The following is a 16660-nucleotide window of genomic DNA, read 5'->3' on the forward strand; positions in this document are numbered from 1 at the left end:
AAAGTGGCGGCTGGTTGTTTTGAGTTTTGTTTTGTTTTGTTTTGTTTAATCTAAGCTTAAAATTTAAGGGCAACTTAATTTAAGGTGTTCACTTAATATGGAATATTTTGCTTTTTTTCACGTGTTTAGGTGCAACTGGTATAGAGGACCGTTTGCAGGATGGTGTTCCAGAAACCATTGCAAGCTTGCGCAAAGCTGGATTGCAGATTTGGGTTCTTACTGGAGACAAGCAAGAAACAGCTGTTAATATTGCATATGCCTGCAAGCTACTAGAACATGATGAAGAAATCATCACTTTGAATGCTGAATCACCAGTAAGCAGATCCAATATACAAGTTGCCTAATGAATTAGTTTTGCTTTGTTTTCAACTTGTACAATTAAAAATTTGTTGGCTTTTTTTTCCTTTTCCTCTTTTTTTTCCTGCTTCTTTTCCTGCTTCACCCATAATTTTCAGGTAGGACATGTCTTTGAATACTTTTCAGTGAATCATGCTTCTAAACCATAGGCTCATGCATCATAACCTTACTGAAAACATGTAACTGTGTGTAGTGAACTTCACCATGAATGAAAATATGTCATAGCAGCATAAATTCCTTTCTTTGGTATGCATTCTCAAAACATCCTTATTTCTGTTTATTGGTACTAATGGGTCTAAAAAGCAACCTCTTATTAAATACATGTTGAGAAGGAAAGCAATTGATAACCTGCCGAAAATTTGTGTTTTATTTTATGCCACTGAAATGTAGTATTTAGATAACTCAGTCATTAATTTTTTCTCTGGAGATAGAAGCAAAATTTAAATTTTGATGCTAACAGTAAGAGGCAGAAAACCACATCTACAGTAATGCCTTGCTTCCTCACAGACCTTTTCTAATCCTTCTGAATTACTGACCTTTCCTGTGCTCAACTTGTTGCAAGCAGTCACAAAGAATTTACAATACAGTCTAACATACAAGGAACCAGACTAATAGTGCTGTAGTCCTTTTATGGGGTGATAAAATTGGACTTCACATCAGCAGAGGAGAGGTAGGCCATCAGTATTCAACTCCAATTTCTTTCAAAAAGGAAGAAAATATATCAGCTTTTTCCATTCTTGGGTGTATCAACTTAACTGGTAAATTAATTTTCCATGGTTTTTCTTTTTAGTCATACTTTGCTGTAAGACCAATAGCATTTCTTCTAAATGTTCATATAGTCTCAATAACATCTTCTGATTGAGTATGGCTAGGAGAGAGATTTCATCTTAAATAACCCTTAATTGGCCTTTAACAATGCATAACTCTTTGATCTGAGTTGTAGGCGTATACATGGTGTTCATCACCATACTTAACTTGGTACCAATTATATATCATTTCCCAGCACTGTTATTCTGAGAAGGAGCTAAAAGTGCATGTTAAAGAATAATTAGATTTTAAGCCTTTCTATGCTTTACTGTTATATCTTCTGCAAGAATTGTGATCAGACAAGTAGAAGATTATTAGAAATTAAAACTTTAACAGTGCAGCAAATAATGTATTCCCCTTATTAGTTATGCCTAAACATACAGCAAACAGAAGCCTTTGAATACATGTTCTTTTCTCTCAAGCATTTTTATTTTGAATTTTTTTTCAGGAGACATGTGCTGTCTTGCTGGAACAGTGTCTGCAATGTGTAGAGTCTAAGTTTTCAAACAACACAATAGACGGAGCTACTGGAAATATGACTGTTGGCTTCACCCCTCTCTATCCATCCTCTTCCCCTGTGCTTTCCAGCTTGGGCCTAGTCATTGATGGAAGGACTCTAGCTTATGCCCTGGAACCTGCACTAGAAGATAAATTTCTTGCAGTAGCCAAGCGATGCCGTTCAGTACTGTGTTGTCGCTCTACCCCACTCCAAAAGAGCATGGTAGTGAAACTAGTCAGAGACAAACTCAAAGCAATGACCTTGGCAATAGGTAAATACCTTCGTTTATACAAGTCTGCCTTACTGTATACTGTGTCTCAAAAATTTTGATTTTTTTTGACATGCAATAGGACCCTTCCAGCTGAAACAGCTTTCCAGTTTTGTCTGAAAACCTATTGGACAATTCTGATATATTTGTTCTAAGATATTTACTCAAAGCCAGGATATAACTCTGGTGTATTATTTTGGATTTCTTCCTACAGAAGTTAGATAATCAGGACCCGGTTATGCTAAGAGGTTTTGACATGTCTGAACACAGCTGGGTTATCTTAATGCTGTGCAAAACACCATTTTGCAATCACTGTATTGCACCCAAAAAAATTTTGCTCATTGCTGTTTCATCTGATCATGCTTAAACTCAAGGTTCTGTGTTTATCATCACAAGTCAGACATACAGCACAGGCTATGATTTGGCCTTGTCATTGTAGAGAGTGAATTTACAACTGGTGTCATGCCAACACTTACACTTCTTCCCATCTAGACATTCAACTGGCAAAGGGGAGACTTTGGCAGTCTGTCTGTCTTAAAGTTGACAGGAGCTTCCATGTTTCTGTGATTTTACACAAGTCAACCACCTCTTCTTTCCCTATCTTATGTTTAGGTTCATGTTTCATTAGAAGATACGATTTCAGCATGTACTGTTACAAATACACTTGCTTTCATCTGTGTGTATTGGTTAATTATAGCTGGAACATGTGGGTGGAACCTGCCCATGAGAAATCTTAAGTACATATAATAATTGCCAGACTTGTGTGACATCAACATCACCAAGTGTGTGCTGATTATCACATGCTGCATGCTCAGTTATTATATCTTGCTCAAAAATGCCTCCCTCCTACTGAATTTGTATATCTGGCTAATTGACTGTCGACATAATCACTTGCATATTTTGTATAAACATCTGGCTAGTTAACTTGAATTATCCGGAATGCTTAAAAACACTAGTGGAGACTGGGCAACTTGTATTTTCATTCTTTCTGAGCATCTTGAGCCTACAAGTTGAGCTTAAGCTCCTGCTCTGGCTTAAAGCCTAGCTGTATGTATGCTCCCTTTTAAACAACATGAGCTAACTTGGGTTGTAGCCTGGAGAAAAGGAGACCCAGAGGTGACCTTATCACTCTACAGCTTCCTGAAAGGTGGTTGTAGTGAGGTGAGGGTTGGTGTCTTTCTGCAGGCAGCAACTGACAACACAAGAGGACACAGTCTTCAGCTGTGCCAAGGGAAATATAGGTTGGATATTAGGAAAAAGGTTTTTACAGAAAGGGTGATAAAGTACTAGAATGATCTGCCTGGCGAGGTGGTGGAGTCACCATCCCTGGATGTGTTTAAAAAAAAGACTGGATATGGCACTCAGTGCCATGGTTTAGTTGAGGTGTTAGGGCATGTGCTGGACTCCATGATCTTGAAGGTCTCTTCCAACCTAGTGATTCTGTATCACACAGTCACAAAGATAGTTTTGTCTGGTGAGCAGATACCACTTTTATACGTGCCAACAGCAGGGAAGCTGCTGATATGTAGTATGCACATCAGCCACTGAAGTTTAAAACCAAGTGTCCTGTCATAAGCTAATACAGTAGCATTTTCCATTAGTATGCTGGCTGTAAATTTACGAGGTTAAGAACTAGATGCATATCTTATTCTGGTATCCTGTCTATGGTGCCTATCACTTTTGGTATCGTCATTTGAAGCAGAGCAGGGGGTGGTGGCTCTGCAACCAATCCAATTAAATCTACCAGTCTTGGGTGTATTAAAGGTCTCAGACTGGTCAACCCTACTCTCTTGACTTTTTCTTTCATTCATCTGCTTTTTAACTTCCTTTAGTATTTTTACGGTGTAGACATTTCCATTGGCTTTAGGCCATCTTGCACATTTATTTCTCAGACATACCTGATTGCAGGCAGACTCTTAATTAGGAAGCAGAAGTATTGGGGATGCTTATTCTCAGCCTTCTACTGTTTTACTATTGGTGCAGTTCAGGCCTGATACCTGAATTTTAGGTATTATTGAAAAGAGATGGATTCGTTTTATGGTTACTTTCCTGTGATAGAAAGGTCAGAATGTCTTGGAAACTTTGCAAGCTTTGAACCTTATATTCTAAAGGTGTATCCTTTTCTACCACACATCTCCCTTACTATACCCAACTGGCACTTAGTAAATGTCTCTCTTAACTATACTCAATCAACACTCAGTAACAACTGTTTTTCCTTTGTTTTGTTGTTGTCAGCTGTTGTTGGTCTGCTAGTGACAACAAAACTGCATTTTGTCATCTTTAGGTGATGGTGCTAATGATGTCAGCATGATCCAAGTGGCAGATGTTGGTGTGGGGATCTCTGGTCAAGAAGGCATGCAGGTAATTGTTGCTTATCCAGCGGAAAGCAGTCCCATGCAGGCATGAAACAGCCACTTTCTGTAGGTCAGATTGTTCAGACTGCCTCTGGATAGTCAGCACAAATAAAGAAAAAGCAGCAAGTTGTGCTGAGGAGTGCCAGTTGTGTCTTATAAAAGTTCTTTCAGCTTGAGTTTGAGCTCATGCTTGTTCTGAGATCTGTTCTGAGTTTACACACACTCTGCCTTCTCAGAAAATTGAAACTACCAGATCTCTCTAAGTAATATGATTAAAGAAATAATTAGCTAAATAATTGTTTAAAGGGGAAAAAAGGCTCAGCTATGCATTCTTTAGGAAATACAGGTTCATCTTATTCTGGCTTTTATTCTTCTCTCTCCTGAATTGCTTGGGTATACTTCCCCTATGGAGTGACTGCACAAGCCAATACAACTGATGTAGCTTATTTGTGTGGTGTGGTGGTGACCCTTAGCCCAGCCACCCACACATCTCACTCACTCAGCTTATTTAGACAGCAAAACAGTGAAGAAAGTAGAAATTGTGGCCCTTTGCAGAACCACTGCTTCTTATGCCTTACAGCGAGTCTTGGTTTGGCCACATTTCCAGTCACAGGGAATAGCAGGATGAGGGTGCACTTGCCTTGTAGTCTTCTGGTTATGTTCCACCTGTGATTACTGCATTTACCACTGTGTAAGAGGCACTTCTCTCATCCCCAGAAGAGAGGATGTGTATGTATAGGATGTATGTATTATCTCAGCCTCCTCTACTGCTAGTGCAGATCACTTGCAGTGTTATGACCAGACGTGGCAGAAGGACACAGAGAATGAGGAGCATACCTCATTTCCACAACCTGCCTTGTGTTTGGGCAGGCTGATTGCATGAGAAAACGGAGTAGCTGAGTATATGTCAAATAGCTCTACAGGGAAAGTGGGATGTGTTTCTATCCTGAGGACCTGAGCAGATGAGCATGCTCCTTAACTTAGTTACCAGTGGGTGGTTCTCTGACCCAAATTGCATTTTTTGCAACATTGGCTGGATGTTTTGCTCAACAGGGGAGAGAGTCTTCCTTCATACAGTGCACAAGTTGGCTATAGAGTTTTATTTCATGGGATTTAATGAATGCTGTAATTTATTTGGGTCAACACACAAACTTATGAAACAAAAATTTAACTGAGCTATGACCTTGGGTGTCAACTTTATGCGTTTTCTGACTCCAGAGCAGCAGAAGCTAGGACAGGTCACTGGAGAAAAGTCAGTAGATATTTTTCTTATTTGTCAAACACTTTTCAATGTATATGCGTCTTCAAATCCTGCATAACTTCTGCATTATCACTCTGCAAGGCAGTCCAAGCTTCAGAGAGCTCAGAGAAGGCTGGTTTTGTGGGCTCCCTTCCAAACCTATCAATTCAAAAAAGTCTGCTACAAACGTTTTTCTTGGGTCTTACCACCTCTTATGAACTTACTAATAAGCTCTGTCATCTGTGTATTAATTCAGATCACTTTTTTTCCTAAAGCAGACATAGACTGCTCATAGCATTTTTTTTGACTCCTTGCCCCCTTATGCCACTTTCAATTGAGCTCATACACTTATAATCACCAGACCTCAAATCCCTTCACTGGCTTTTGCAGTGTATCCAGGTCTGAAATCTATTTTCTCATTAACTCATTAAACTACCTGTTTTTATTTCTAAATGAAAGTTCAGCAGACTGAAAAATGTTTATAGATCCCTTCCCTTACTGCAAGTCCTACGGAACCACACAGACCTCTTTACTATAAACAGCTGTCAGAATTGTATACATGCAGGTACTCAGAAGGCGTTGAGCATTTAGATGCCTAAGGCAGCACTACTTTCTGATTTATTTTCTTTCCACATTCTGTGGAAGCATGTGGAACTGAAGAAAAAAAATGTGAAAATCAAGTGGGTATTCTGAGCATAAGTAAACATGCAAATGTAATTGGATAACATATCTTTTTCTCTGTGTTCCTCACCATAATAAAAATGGAATAAAAAAAGAAAAAAAATCATGACACTTCTCACAGTCTGCTGAGAAGTACTATGTTAGAAGCACAAATGAAGCTAACAGTTTTGTTTTGACATTGGAATAGGCTGAGATGGGGTGGAGGACAGGGAAGCAGACATAGCATAGCTGTGTTCTCCTACAAGATAGCTGTATGTCTGCAAGACAAATCAGACTTCTGTGCAGGGAGGTTATAATAAGTGTGTCTCAGTACCTGAGAAATCTTAGGATGTGGCAACACGTTAAAAAGTGCCTCAGTCCTTATATATCTACTGCTTAAATTGGAATGCATTCTTACACCTTCTCTTGCATACTGTTTGAGAGTTTATTTTAATAGCTTCTACAAGCACCTACTTGGGAAAACTGAGCCCTTTTGATGTTTTACCAAGAAAGAGAATTAGGAAAACTTAAAAGGAAATATGTCTCTCATTTAAAAATGCAACTGAAATATACCCAGCAGAGTGTAAGGAAGATACTGCTCCTTTGGAGGTTTTCAGCTTTCCTCCTGTTTTTGCTGAACCGAATTGTGAGAAGAAAGGTGATACCAAAATCGAAAATGAAATGTAAAATATTAAATTAAATCTTAATGGGATCCTAGGGATAAAGAAAATCATGAAACAACCATGATAACACAAGTAGGTCTCATCTAGATATACAGTACCCTGAAATTTAGTCAGAATTAGAGAGAAACTGTGATTCATTTTGTCGGTGTTATCTGACAGTCTGCACAGTCCCAGAGGACTCTCATCTAGTGTGATTTTTTGCCATACAGTTACAGAAAATGTGTGACTTCAAAAATCCCTCAAAATACTGATATCTCAGGCCAACCAAGTAAACTATAAACCAGGTCTGCAAATTAAATTAAAACTAATATTTTTATTGTTTGGTCTGTTAAAGTCAAATCATTATGATGTAACCACTTGAATTGTGCTGTTCTTATCTTATTATCTGGAAATTCATTTTGCCCTGTAAGTACACTGTAGTTTTTACATAGAAAGGTCTTCACACATGTACCCTGAGCCTTCATACTTGTGCAACTGCAACTGCCAGCCATTCTCCCACCGCTTGCTTTTTGTTGTTTCTTATCACCATCTACAGTATAGGCTGTAATATCCTCTTGGTGAGGACTGGGTTGCCTTGCATGCCCTGCCAAGCCTCTGCATTTGGGTATTTCAAATGGGTGTTTCAAATCCATGCAGCAATAGCTGCATTTCATAAGCACTGTCATGAATTTCATTCTTCATGAGTACAACTTCCAACACTTTAGGAGTCGAGAAGATGATTAGATTCATTGTTAGTGTTGAAGGTGGTGCTTTACAATAATGATTCCAACCTTTGTTTCATTAAAGGCGGTGATGGCAAGTGACTTTGCAATCCCAAGGTTCAGGCATTTGGAGAAGCTTTTGCTTGTTCATGGCCACTGGTGTTACTCCCGACTCGCCAACATGGTGCTGTATTTCTTCTACAAAAATGCAGTAAGTATTTAACTTGACAGCACTATGACACCACATGTTTCCAGGGTTTATTTTGTGCTAAGTGAGCATTAGGTCAGCCTTCAAATGGTTTATAAATAAGCTGCAAAGAAATTTGCAGAGCTGAAAGACAGCTGGCTGCCATTTGCAGAAATACGGGACCCACTCCATAACAGCTACAGTGTGCTGCTGAATGTGCAAATTAAGTAACACAAATAACAAGCACTACTGAAGAAAAGTTTCTTTACAGAGCAGTTTTGCAGAATTTAGCTGGCTTGGTACAGGAGTCTTCAATGCCAAAGCCATCCAGCATTGGCCCCAAGTAGCAGTTAAGTGTGTTTTCCTGACTGTATCTGATCGTTGTTTATGAATCACTGTACATATTTCCTAGTGACTTGAGATAACTTGAGTCCTCTCTGTGTCTCAAATGTGGAGACTGGCAAGGATTTTTCTTGATTTATCCTATTTCCAGCTAATCAAGAGTTCATTTGAAAGGAAGCACACGGTGGTAAAGAACAGACGACGGGTCTGTGTTTCCTCCCTGGTGTATGAAACAGGACTCAATCCACACTGGGCAATGAGCCAGAAGCAACTCAACTCTTTGGCCTCAACAAAGGCCCTTTGCATTGATCTTGGAGTACAAAGATGATTGATTGAAAACAGCCTAACAAGGAAACCAAGAATACCACCAGCTAGGTGGGAGTCACTGGCAAGCACATATATTTGCTCACTTGAAACAGCTACAAATTGCCTTGGGAGCAAGGCATATGAAGAAGCAAGAAAAAGAGAAGAGCTAGAGCTCTCATACCTCTGTTTGTTTCAGAGGGCAGTGTGTGAATTTTGTGCGGGAGACTGGATTTTGTCTTCAGTAGCAGAAAAAAAGTGGCTTTCAGTTTTATAAAAGTTGCTTTCCAATTTTAATCTAATCCTCAATTTTTATCAGAAGAAAACCATAATTTGCTCAAAATTTTGAACATCCCCAGAATACAAGGGTGCTAAAGGATTAGTGAAATGTCTTTTTGTTAAAACAAGCATGTTAAAATACATTCTGGGGTCAGAGCAGGGACTCCATGCAAGTGCCCTTTCAGACACAGGAGAACCATTCAGAAGAATGAAGGGACTTTGTGATCTGAGCTGCTGCTTGAGTCAGAAATAGCAAGCAGATTTCTATAGTGCTGCCCTGAGTGGGAAGCCACCTGTTGAAGTACAGCAGTGAAATATGTGGTAGTGTTCAGATGCATCAGTTTTAAGGCTTGATCCTGAATGATGCTGAACATCTGTACTCCTGCTCCCAATGCTGGATGTTTCCAAGATACCCATTGACAGTTTCAAATTTGAACTTCCAAGAGGTGTATGCATAGCCATCTTATATTAAAAACTTAAAAAATAAACACAGAAGTAATGCACATAAGACACTCCAGCAATCAGCAGCCAGAGATGCTGTTGATATATCAATCCTTTTGTTCATCTTGGGTAAAATCTTCCATTTTCTTTGGAACAACTGCCCTTGATTACAAGTATTATTTTTCATGCCGTTTTAATAAGATATTTTCAGAAGCTACTACCTCAAGGCTAGAAGATAACTGAAGAGATCTATTTGCATTGGCTGTGTTTTGTGTGTGTTTTCAAAGCTTTCTGAGGAATACTTGTTGCTTCTGACTCTAAACTGTAGTTGGATATCTAGCGTATAGACATTAGTATATCTGACATAGTGCCTTCCCTTAAGGAAAGATTGTTAAAAATGGAAAGATGGGAGCACCTGAACCTTTTGCAAGGAGACTATTCTGGATGATTCTCCACAGAGAATTGAGATAGCTACATTGCAGATGTTCTGCAAGTTTTGTTTCTTCAAGTGTTTTTTTTTCCCCCATTTGTTCATACTATGAAATTTTCCGTTCTCCAGTAGAACCTATCTAATTTAAAATTTAAACTTCACATTGCTGTAAAAGCCATTTGGAAGCTTAAATGACTTACGCAAGAAGATGTTTGGCTTCATGGAGATTATAAAAATACAAGTAAAATATAAAATAAAACACAGCATGACTGGAAATATGTGAGCTTGATGAAAAGGGATTTCATGTAAACAAAATTTTATCTACACATCTTATTCCCATTTATATATTGTCTCTGCAAGACAGTACTGAAAATTTTTTGACATATACTTCATTCACTGGGAAATTCTCTCTGGGATCACATTGATAAAACAGTCTCATCTGGCAGGGGAAGAAGGAAAACTTTTTTAATTTAAAATCTTTATGTAAATTTGTTTTGTCTCTTTCAGAGAGGTAATACACAGAGGCAAGAGAGAACATTTGAAATTAAATTTTAAAACTTAATACAAAAAAAATTCAGGAGAAATTTAATTTATTTCTATAGCTTTCTTCAACAGCACTATTAAGACCCATAATAGAGGTGGTAGGAAGATTTTCAGCTGACTATATTTTCATCAATCTACCTATTTTTGCCAGAGACAGACTGTTTCCAAGGCAATTCCAAGGTTAGCAAGGCTCTAGAGAGAAAATTTACTACGTCCAGGATTAGCTGCATTTTGTTTTCAAACAGTGAGAAAAAAGTACATAAATACACATATTTATTGTAATTTCTTTCTGAGAAATTACTCAAGAAATTTTGTTTGATTTTGGGTGTGGAAAATGTGCTCAATTTTGGAAGGAAACTGCCATGTCCCAGACAACTGTACTGAAGAGGGTAAGCTTTGGTAACTCAGTCTTGTTTGGGCCAGAGGAGGATATTTTTCTTGAAATACATTTACAGGAACATTTCTAGGGATTGTGCTTACAAAAATACTACTGTTTAACTTAGGTTAATTTATAGAATGGGCTCACTAACAGTGAGGTGCATTTGCTGCTCATATACAAGTCACTTCAATGTAGTGTGTAAACTTCGAGCATTTATCTACTTCATGTGTGTATATATATATATATATATATATACCCACACACACATATACATGTATGTACTTTTATGTACTGCAGGACTGACCTCTTATTCTGTGGCAATTTCCCTTTGCAAGACAGGTTCACTCTCCTTAAAGCAGCTTTCACTGACTATGCACACCCATGGCCTTGTTTTTCCTTCTGTGTTTAATTTTCAACCACATTTGAGCACACAGATAGAACAGATCTGTATTTTCCTCCGTATATCTAAAATTCATGAAGGATTAGCATTCTCCACCTGACTGAAAGCTTTTTGAGAACAGAATACAAAAAGAAGAGGATGTGAAAGGAGAGGTCATGTCATTTCCCATCTTCATCATTGAAAGGAGGAAAACCCTCAAGAGTTTCCACAGTTTTCTGGTTTTAATTACTTTACAAAGAATAATAAAGATTTTACTTTAGGAGAACCAAGCCTGGGAATTTATTTCCTTCTCTAGAAAGCTGGCCATTTTTTTCTAGGCCTCAAATCTTTCATCAATATCTAAAATCAGCAGCTTTCCTGAGCCCTCTGGATTCTCCATGCTGAAGAGACTGTAGAAAAACTGCATTGTGTGGTTTGTTTATTTTTGGGTGATTCTAACCAAAGTAGATGAACAACCCCTCTGCAGCTGTGTATGCACCTGATTTCTTCATAGAGCTGAAGAAGAAGGGAGATCAAGGAATCTTTACAGCACTGCTAATTTGCTGAATGTCAAAGCACAAAGACTTAATAGTTAAGACAGCTTTTCTAGATGTCACAGTTTCATCTTTCTTACTGCTGCTGGTCTCATGTTGGTATTGCAAAAAAAAGGTCTGCATTTATCTGTTGTAGACCATAAAGGTCTCCCAAAACATCTCCAGCCAGCAGAGGATATTATTGTGGAAATTCTTGTTCTTACAGTAGTCGTGTTAGTGGTGTGACATCAGTACTCATTTACCTAGAGGTCAGTGGTGGCTGGGACAGCTTTTCACAGTTAGTTAAATTGCACCTCAGTGTTTCACTTGAACTGAAAGTTAATTTTGTGTGATTCCCAAGATCTGAGGTTCCAGCAGCATAAAGATTTGCAGGTGTGCCAGATGCTTGCAGCTTAGCCAAGTGGTCCATGTATCAGGAAGTGAGTGAAAGAGTAGGTATCCTCACAAGAATTGCTCACGTGTTCAGCATTCATAGATTAAGTCCTTGCAGAGCTGGAATCAAAATGGTTTCACAACAAAGTGGGATGATGGTCCTCCTTGTTATATTTAAAGCATTGCTTGTTCTGTTTCAGATGTTTGTGGCCCTTCTCTTCTGGTACCAGTTCTACTGCGGGTTCTCTGGCTCATCAATGATTGATCAGTGGTATCTGATCTTCTTTAATTTATTCTTCTCTTCTCTTCCACAACTGATTACTGGTGTGCTGGATAAGGATGTGCCAGCTGAAGTGTTAATTGCTGTACCTCAGCTTTATAAAAGTGGACAGAATATGGAGGTAAAAAATTCTTGGTTACTGTAATTTCTTTCCTGGACATCTTTAGTTTCAACTGAAAACCAGCCCTGCTCCCAAAGTGTAGATGACTGGTAAATACATCAGAAGTGTATTTATATGAGAAGTCAGTGTTATTACTTTGTGATATTTCTTATCTGAGTCAAAATGCCAGAAGTACACCTAAACAAACACACAAACAAAGCCCCAACTGGCCATATTTTTAATACATGACAGGAGACAAGGCTGGATGATTTAATTCAACCTAAACTGAACACCTCCTTCATGGTCCAGGCTCAGAAATAACCACAAAAATAAAACAGATTGCACCTTGTAGCTAGTGCAGGCTTTTACAGAATAACCTCACAGTACTTATTTGAAACTTCAGTTCCCAGCCCTTTACAAAAAGAAGAGAAAGATGGCCTTGGTAGTAAGCATGATAAACTTAGTCTCTGAGGGATGTAGTCACAGATGACAGATTCAGCTGAAATATCTGTTGAAAACACCTTGTCCCCATCTGCTTGAATTGTGCAATGAAAACAGAAGGAATTGCAGGAGGAATTTGAGCCAAACCATTCCTGGTAATTACAGGTACAGTGTACTGTGGGAAAATCTTGCTGTTTGGCAAAACTATCTATGTGGGGATGTTGTTTTGAAGGAAAAAAGCCTTCTTAAAAGTGTCTTACAAAGCTGTCCTCTGAGAGGACACAGTAAGTGGTTTTTGCCTCCAAATGTACACCTGTATTTGGTACTCCACACATGTAGAGGCATTGCTAGATACTCTCCTGGAAAGATGAAAGGAGAATTTGAGTGTACTTTATTTTAGTCCATTAGTCCAAACTCTGTCCTTTTCATCTGTTGTTTTCTGTTTTCTACATTTCTTCTGTTTCAGTGCATTGCACTTGAAAGAACTGTACTATTAATACTTTCCTCTCTTGCACATTTTTAGGATGATAGAAATGTTGTAATGCCTTAAGGCTTGTTGGGAGGTTATGTCTGCCTGTCTTCAGCTGGCAAACTGAGAAGTCTCCCAGGTTCACAGAACAGTTATTTCTCATAGAGAAGCCCAGAGATCATTCTAAGTTTTGTTTTGTTTTGTTTTGATTTTTAATCTGTTGATTGTATTCTCTTTATAATTACCTAAAAAGGCATTTTAAAAACTTTAAAATCCTGTTCCAGGTGGGATCTCTTTCAAAAAGGGCCCATAGTATTGTAGAATAGTTTTGATGGCTCTGGAGGCCATCTGATCCAGAGCCCTGGTCAAAACAGCTTCAAACCTGGATGAGATTTCTCAGGTCTTTAACTATTCCAGTTTTGAATGTCTCCAACACTGGAGATTCCACAATCCCTCTAAGCAACCCAATGCAGTAATTAACCATGTTAGCTCACAAGGACAAGTAACACCATGATTCTTTCTAAGCATCTTTCCATTGCCTTTTTTAGTGTGCAATGATATTTCCACAAAAGAAGACTTGATAGAATATATACCAAAATTATATAAACATTTTTTGCCATTTATATACTATTTTTCCTTATATCTAGGTCCCTTGTATGACTATCCATACCCTTGCAATTGTATATTTCTGTAAACCAAAATGTTAGTTTAATATTGGTTTTAGCAAGCAATTGTATGCACATACTTTGAGATCTGTGTGTGTATATATATATCTGTGTTTTATATACATATTTTTAGCATGTATTGCCACTAAAGACCTTTGTTGTGGATGTTCTTTAAGAACATGTGCATTTTCTGTTTTCTCTTCTGCTAATAAATACCCTGTGCTTATGTGATGTAGAACCCATTTATTCATGTTCATTACTGGTCTGACTGTAGTGCATAAAATAGGGCACCTTCAAAAATGTTTTAGCATCAGATTGAAATTAAACCCTCTGCCAGGGAAAAAAAATGGCAAAATACTTTCATCCCAGAACAGAGTGACTTGCAGATAGACTGTTCATGCTTCATCCCCCAGGGTAGCTAAATGACTGGCAAAGTTATGAAGCTATTTTCCCAAGCCCTTAAAACTGCCCTTGAAACATGCCCCTCAAAATACCTATCTTGGCAGATAGGATCTTCATTATGATCTGATTTTCTTAATTTTTATTTTTTTAATGACACAGGAGTACCAACCACACATGTTTTGGATGAACATGATTGATGCTATGTATCAAAGCCTGGTTTGCTTCTTCATCCCCTATTTTGTAAGTGTTTAGTTTAAGCCATTCTATTTCAAGCATTTGGAGGAGAACTGGCAACACATCTTGGGCTAAATTCTGTCTTCTTTCTTGCAGACTTACTATGATTCAGAGGTGGATATCTTCTCTTGGGGAACTCCCATCACCACAATAGCTCTTTTCACCATCATCCTGCATTTGGCTATAGAAACCAAAACTTGGGTAAGGTACCCACAGACTACATAGAAACTCACTGGCATAGACATAATTCTTCTCTTAGTGCCACCTTTCAAAACCGTAAGATGGTTGCTTTTTTCCCTCAGCACATTCTGTTTTTAGCAGTCAGTTTAAAAAAGCATGGAAAAAGTTTTAAAATATGATCTGCAAACAGCTTTGTAGTGTTATATTTGTAATAAGAATTTTTAAATATAAAAGGCTCTAAACTCTTTGCTGTGCATGGGTTTGACACCAGAAATTAAGAAGTTTTAATTTAATTAAGTCACTGTAAATATCTCAGAAAGATAAAGAATCATTATACTTATGTTGCTGGGTTTTTTGGTTGTTGTTCTAGACTTTTCTCCACTGGTCATCTTGTATCTTCAGTATCATTTTGTTCTTCTTTGTGGCTCTGGTTTACAATGCTTCCTGTCCAGTCTGCCATCCTCCATCCAATCCCTACTGGACCATGCAAAGGCTGATGGAAGACCCTATATTCTATTTCACTTGCATTTTATCACCCGTTGTTGCATTGCTGCCCAGGTATTGTAACTTCTCTCATATGTAAAGGCACTTTATGCATATGATTGGGAGAGCAAGAATATTTTCCACTCCCCATCTTTTGTTTTGCCTGCCAGCCAACTCAGTTTCTTTCAGCGGCTGATTATTTGAAGCCAGGTTGTCTAACCTCTTCTGTGCTCCTGACCACAGTTCCTGGCCAAGACCACAGGAATGGGATAATTGTAGACTGTTGGTCAAACCTCCTGGCCATGCAGAGGTTTGCTACCCTGTGAGGTTTTCTGTGATGCTTCCAGATTCAGTCCATCCTCACATAAAATGCACAGCACCCAAATTCTGAGAGTATGTAATGGACCTACTTGCCTATTTGTAGATGTAGGAGGCTTGCTCTGCAGATTTATCCCCAATGTCTTTCCTCATCACGAAAGATGAAAGACAGTGTGTAATCACAAGGTGGATCACTGGCTAAAGATACAGATTTATTACATGCCTAATTAAGTTATTAATCAAAATATTAGCATAGCATTCAGAGCTGTCCATCTGCAAGCTTTCTTGTGTAGAGCATTATTTTTCTATGTTGTACTTTTGTCTTGGATATTTTCCCTTAACTTATTGGTATTTCCTTCTTTCAATTCTTTTCACATGCCCATTCTCATCCTGCAGATTCCTGTACAGAACCCTTCAGGGAACACTATTCCCAACCCAGCTTCAGCTTGGACGCCAGCTGAGTAAACTGTCCCCAGAGACTCGCACCCAATTTCTCACCAAGTTGAATGTAAAGGAGACAATATGTCAGACACGACTCTTTGCAGACAGCTTCTCCCCAGGCCTTGGCTCAAATGCTAGTGATTCTTATAAGGCTGATAAACAAAGCACTCCTTTGCCAACCTCTCCTCAAACAAGGGAGTCACTTTTCCGAGAGCATGCAAAGGCAGAACATAAAAGAGATAAGACTGCAGCTGCCTCTTCCCAGGATGCTATGTTGTGTGAGGAAAACAAGCTCCCCTCATCAGCAAGTAGTCTGGAAAGGTCCATGGGGTTTCATGAAGTTCTATGTGGCACTTCAGAGGTGGAGTCGTTGCCTGTAGGAACATTCCCGTGGAGCTCAGCAGTCGACCAAGCAGACTTCAGTTTGTTGAAGTGGATCACATCAACTCCACTGTTCAGTCACATGGGGACTGTTTTACAGGTGTCATCAAGCAGTTTACAAAATGAAACACAGGACAGTATGTGTGTGCTTGGCTCTTCTTTGCATGTGGACTTCAAAGGCATAAAAGAAGAGAGCTCAAATAACTTGCAGGACAAAATGAAAGGAACCCCAGTTGATCATTGTAAAAATGACAATTCTGAGACCACCTTTTTATGACATGGGCCATAAATATATTTATATATTTTCTATTTGCACACATTTATAGTGAGATTACTCTGTTTCCAAAGGTGAAACAGAAAATCAAAGGTACAGAAGGATTATTTAAGAATGTTTAAATACAGTTTATTGAAATAAGAGCTTTAAATATAAAAAGAAACACTTGAAAGTTCCATTTATATTGTTTTATTTTTTCATCTCATTTTGTAAA

The 16660-nt window shown here is 38.4% G+C and overlaps 1 protein-coding gene across 1 annotated transcript in view; it reads left to right on the plus strand.

Annotated features, from left to right (window-relative positions):
- Positions 1 to 16449, plus strand: part of ATP10A (ATPase phospholipid transporting 10A (putative)) — a 110342-nt gene extending 93893 nt beyond the window's left edge. Inside the window, exons 13-21 of the mRNA XM_062514949.1 lie at positions 130 to 314; positions 1613 to 1934; positions 4216 to 4292; positions 7655 to 7780; positions 11979 to 12179; positions 14295 to 14375; positions 14466 to 14570; positions 14920 to 15107; positions 15747 to 16449. Of these exons, the coding sequence (XP_062370933.1) occupies positions 130 to 314; positions 1613 to 1934; positions 4216 to 4292; positions 7655 to 7780; positions 11979 to 12179; positions 14295 to 14375; positions 14466 to 14570; positions 14920 to 15107; positions 15747 to 16449 (1988 nt within the window). The remainder of the gene's footprint in view (positions 1 to 129; positions 315 to 1612; positions 1935 to 4215; positions 4293 to 7654; positions 7781 to 11978; positions 12180 to 14294; positions 14376 to 14465; positions 14571 to 14919; positions 15108 to 15746) is intronic.
- Positions 16450 to 16660: the final 211 nt, after the last annotated feature.

The sequence above is a fragment of the Cinclus cinclus genome, chromosome 2 (genome assembly GCF_963662255.1).
Source record: "Cinclus cinclus chromosome 2, bCinCin1.1, whole genome shotgun sequence".
NCBI lineage: Eukaryota > Metazoa > Chordata > Aves > Passeriformes > Cinclidae > Cinclus > Cinclus cinclus.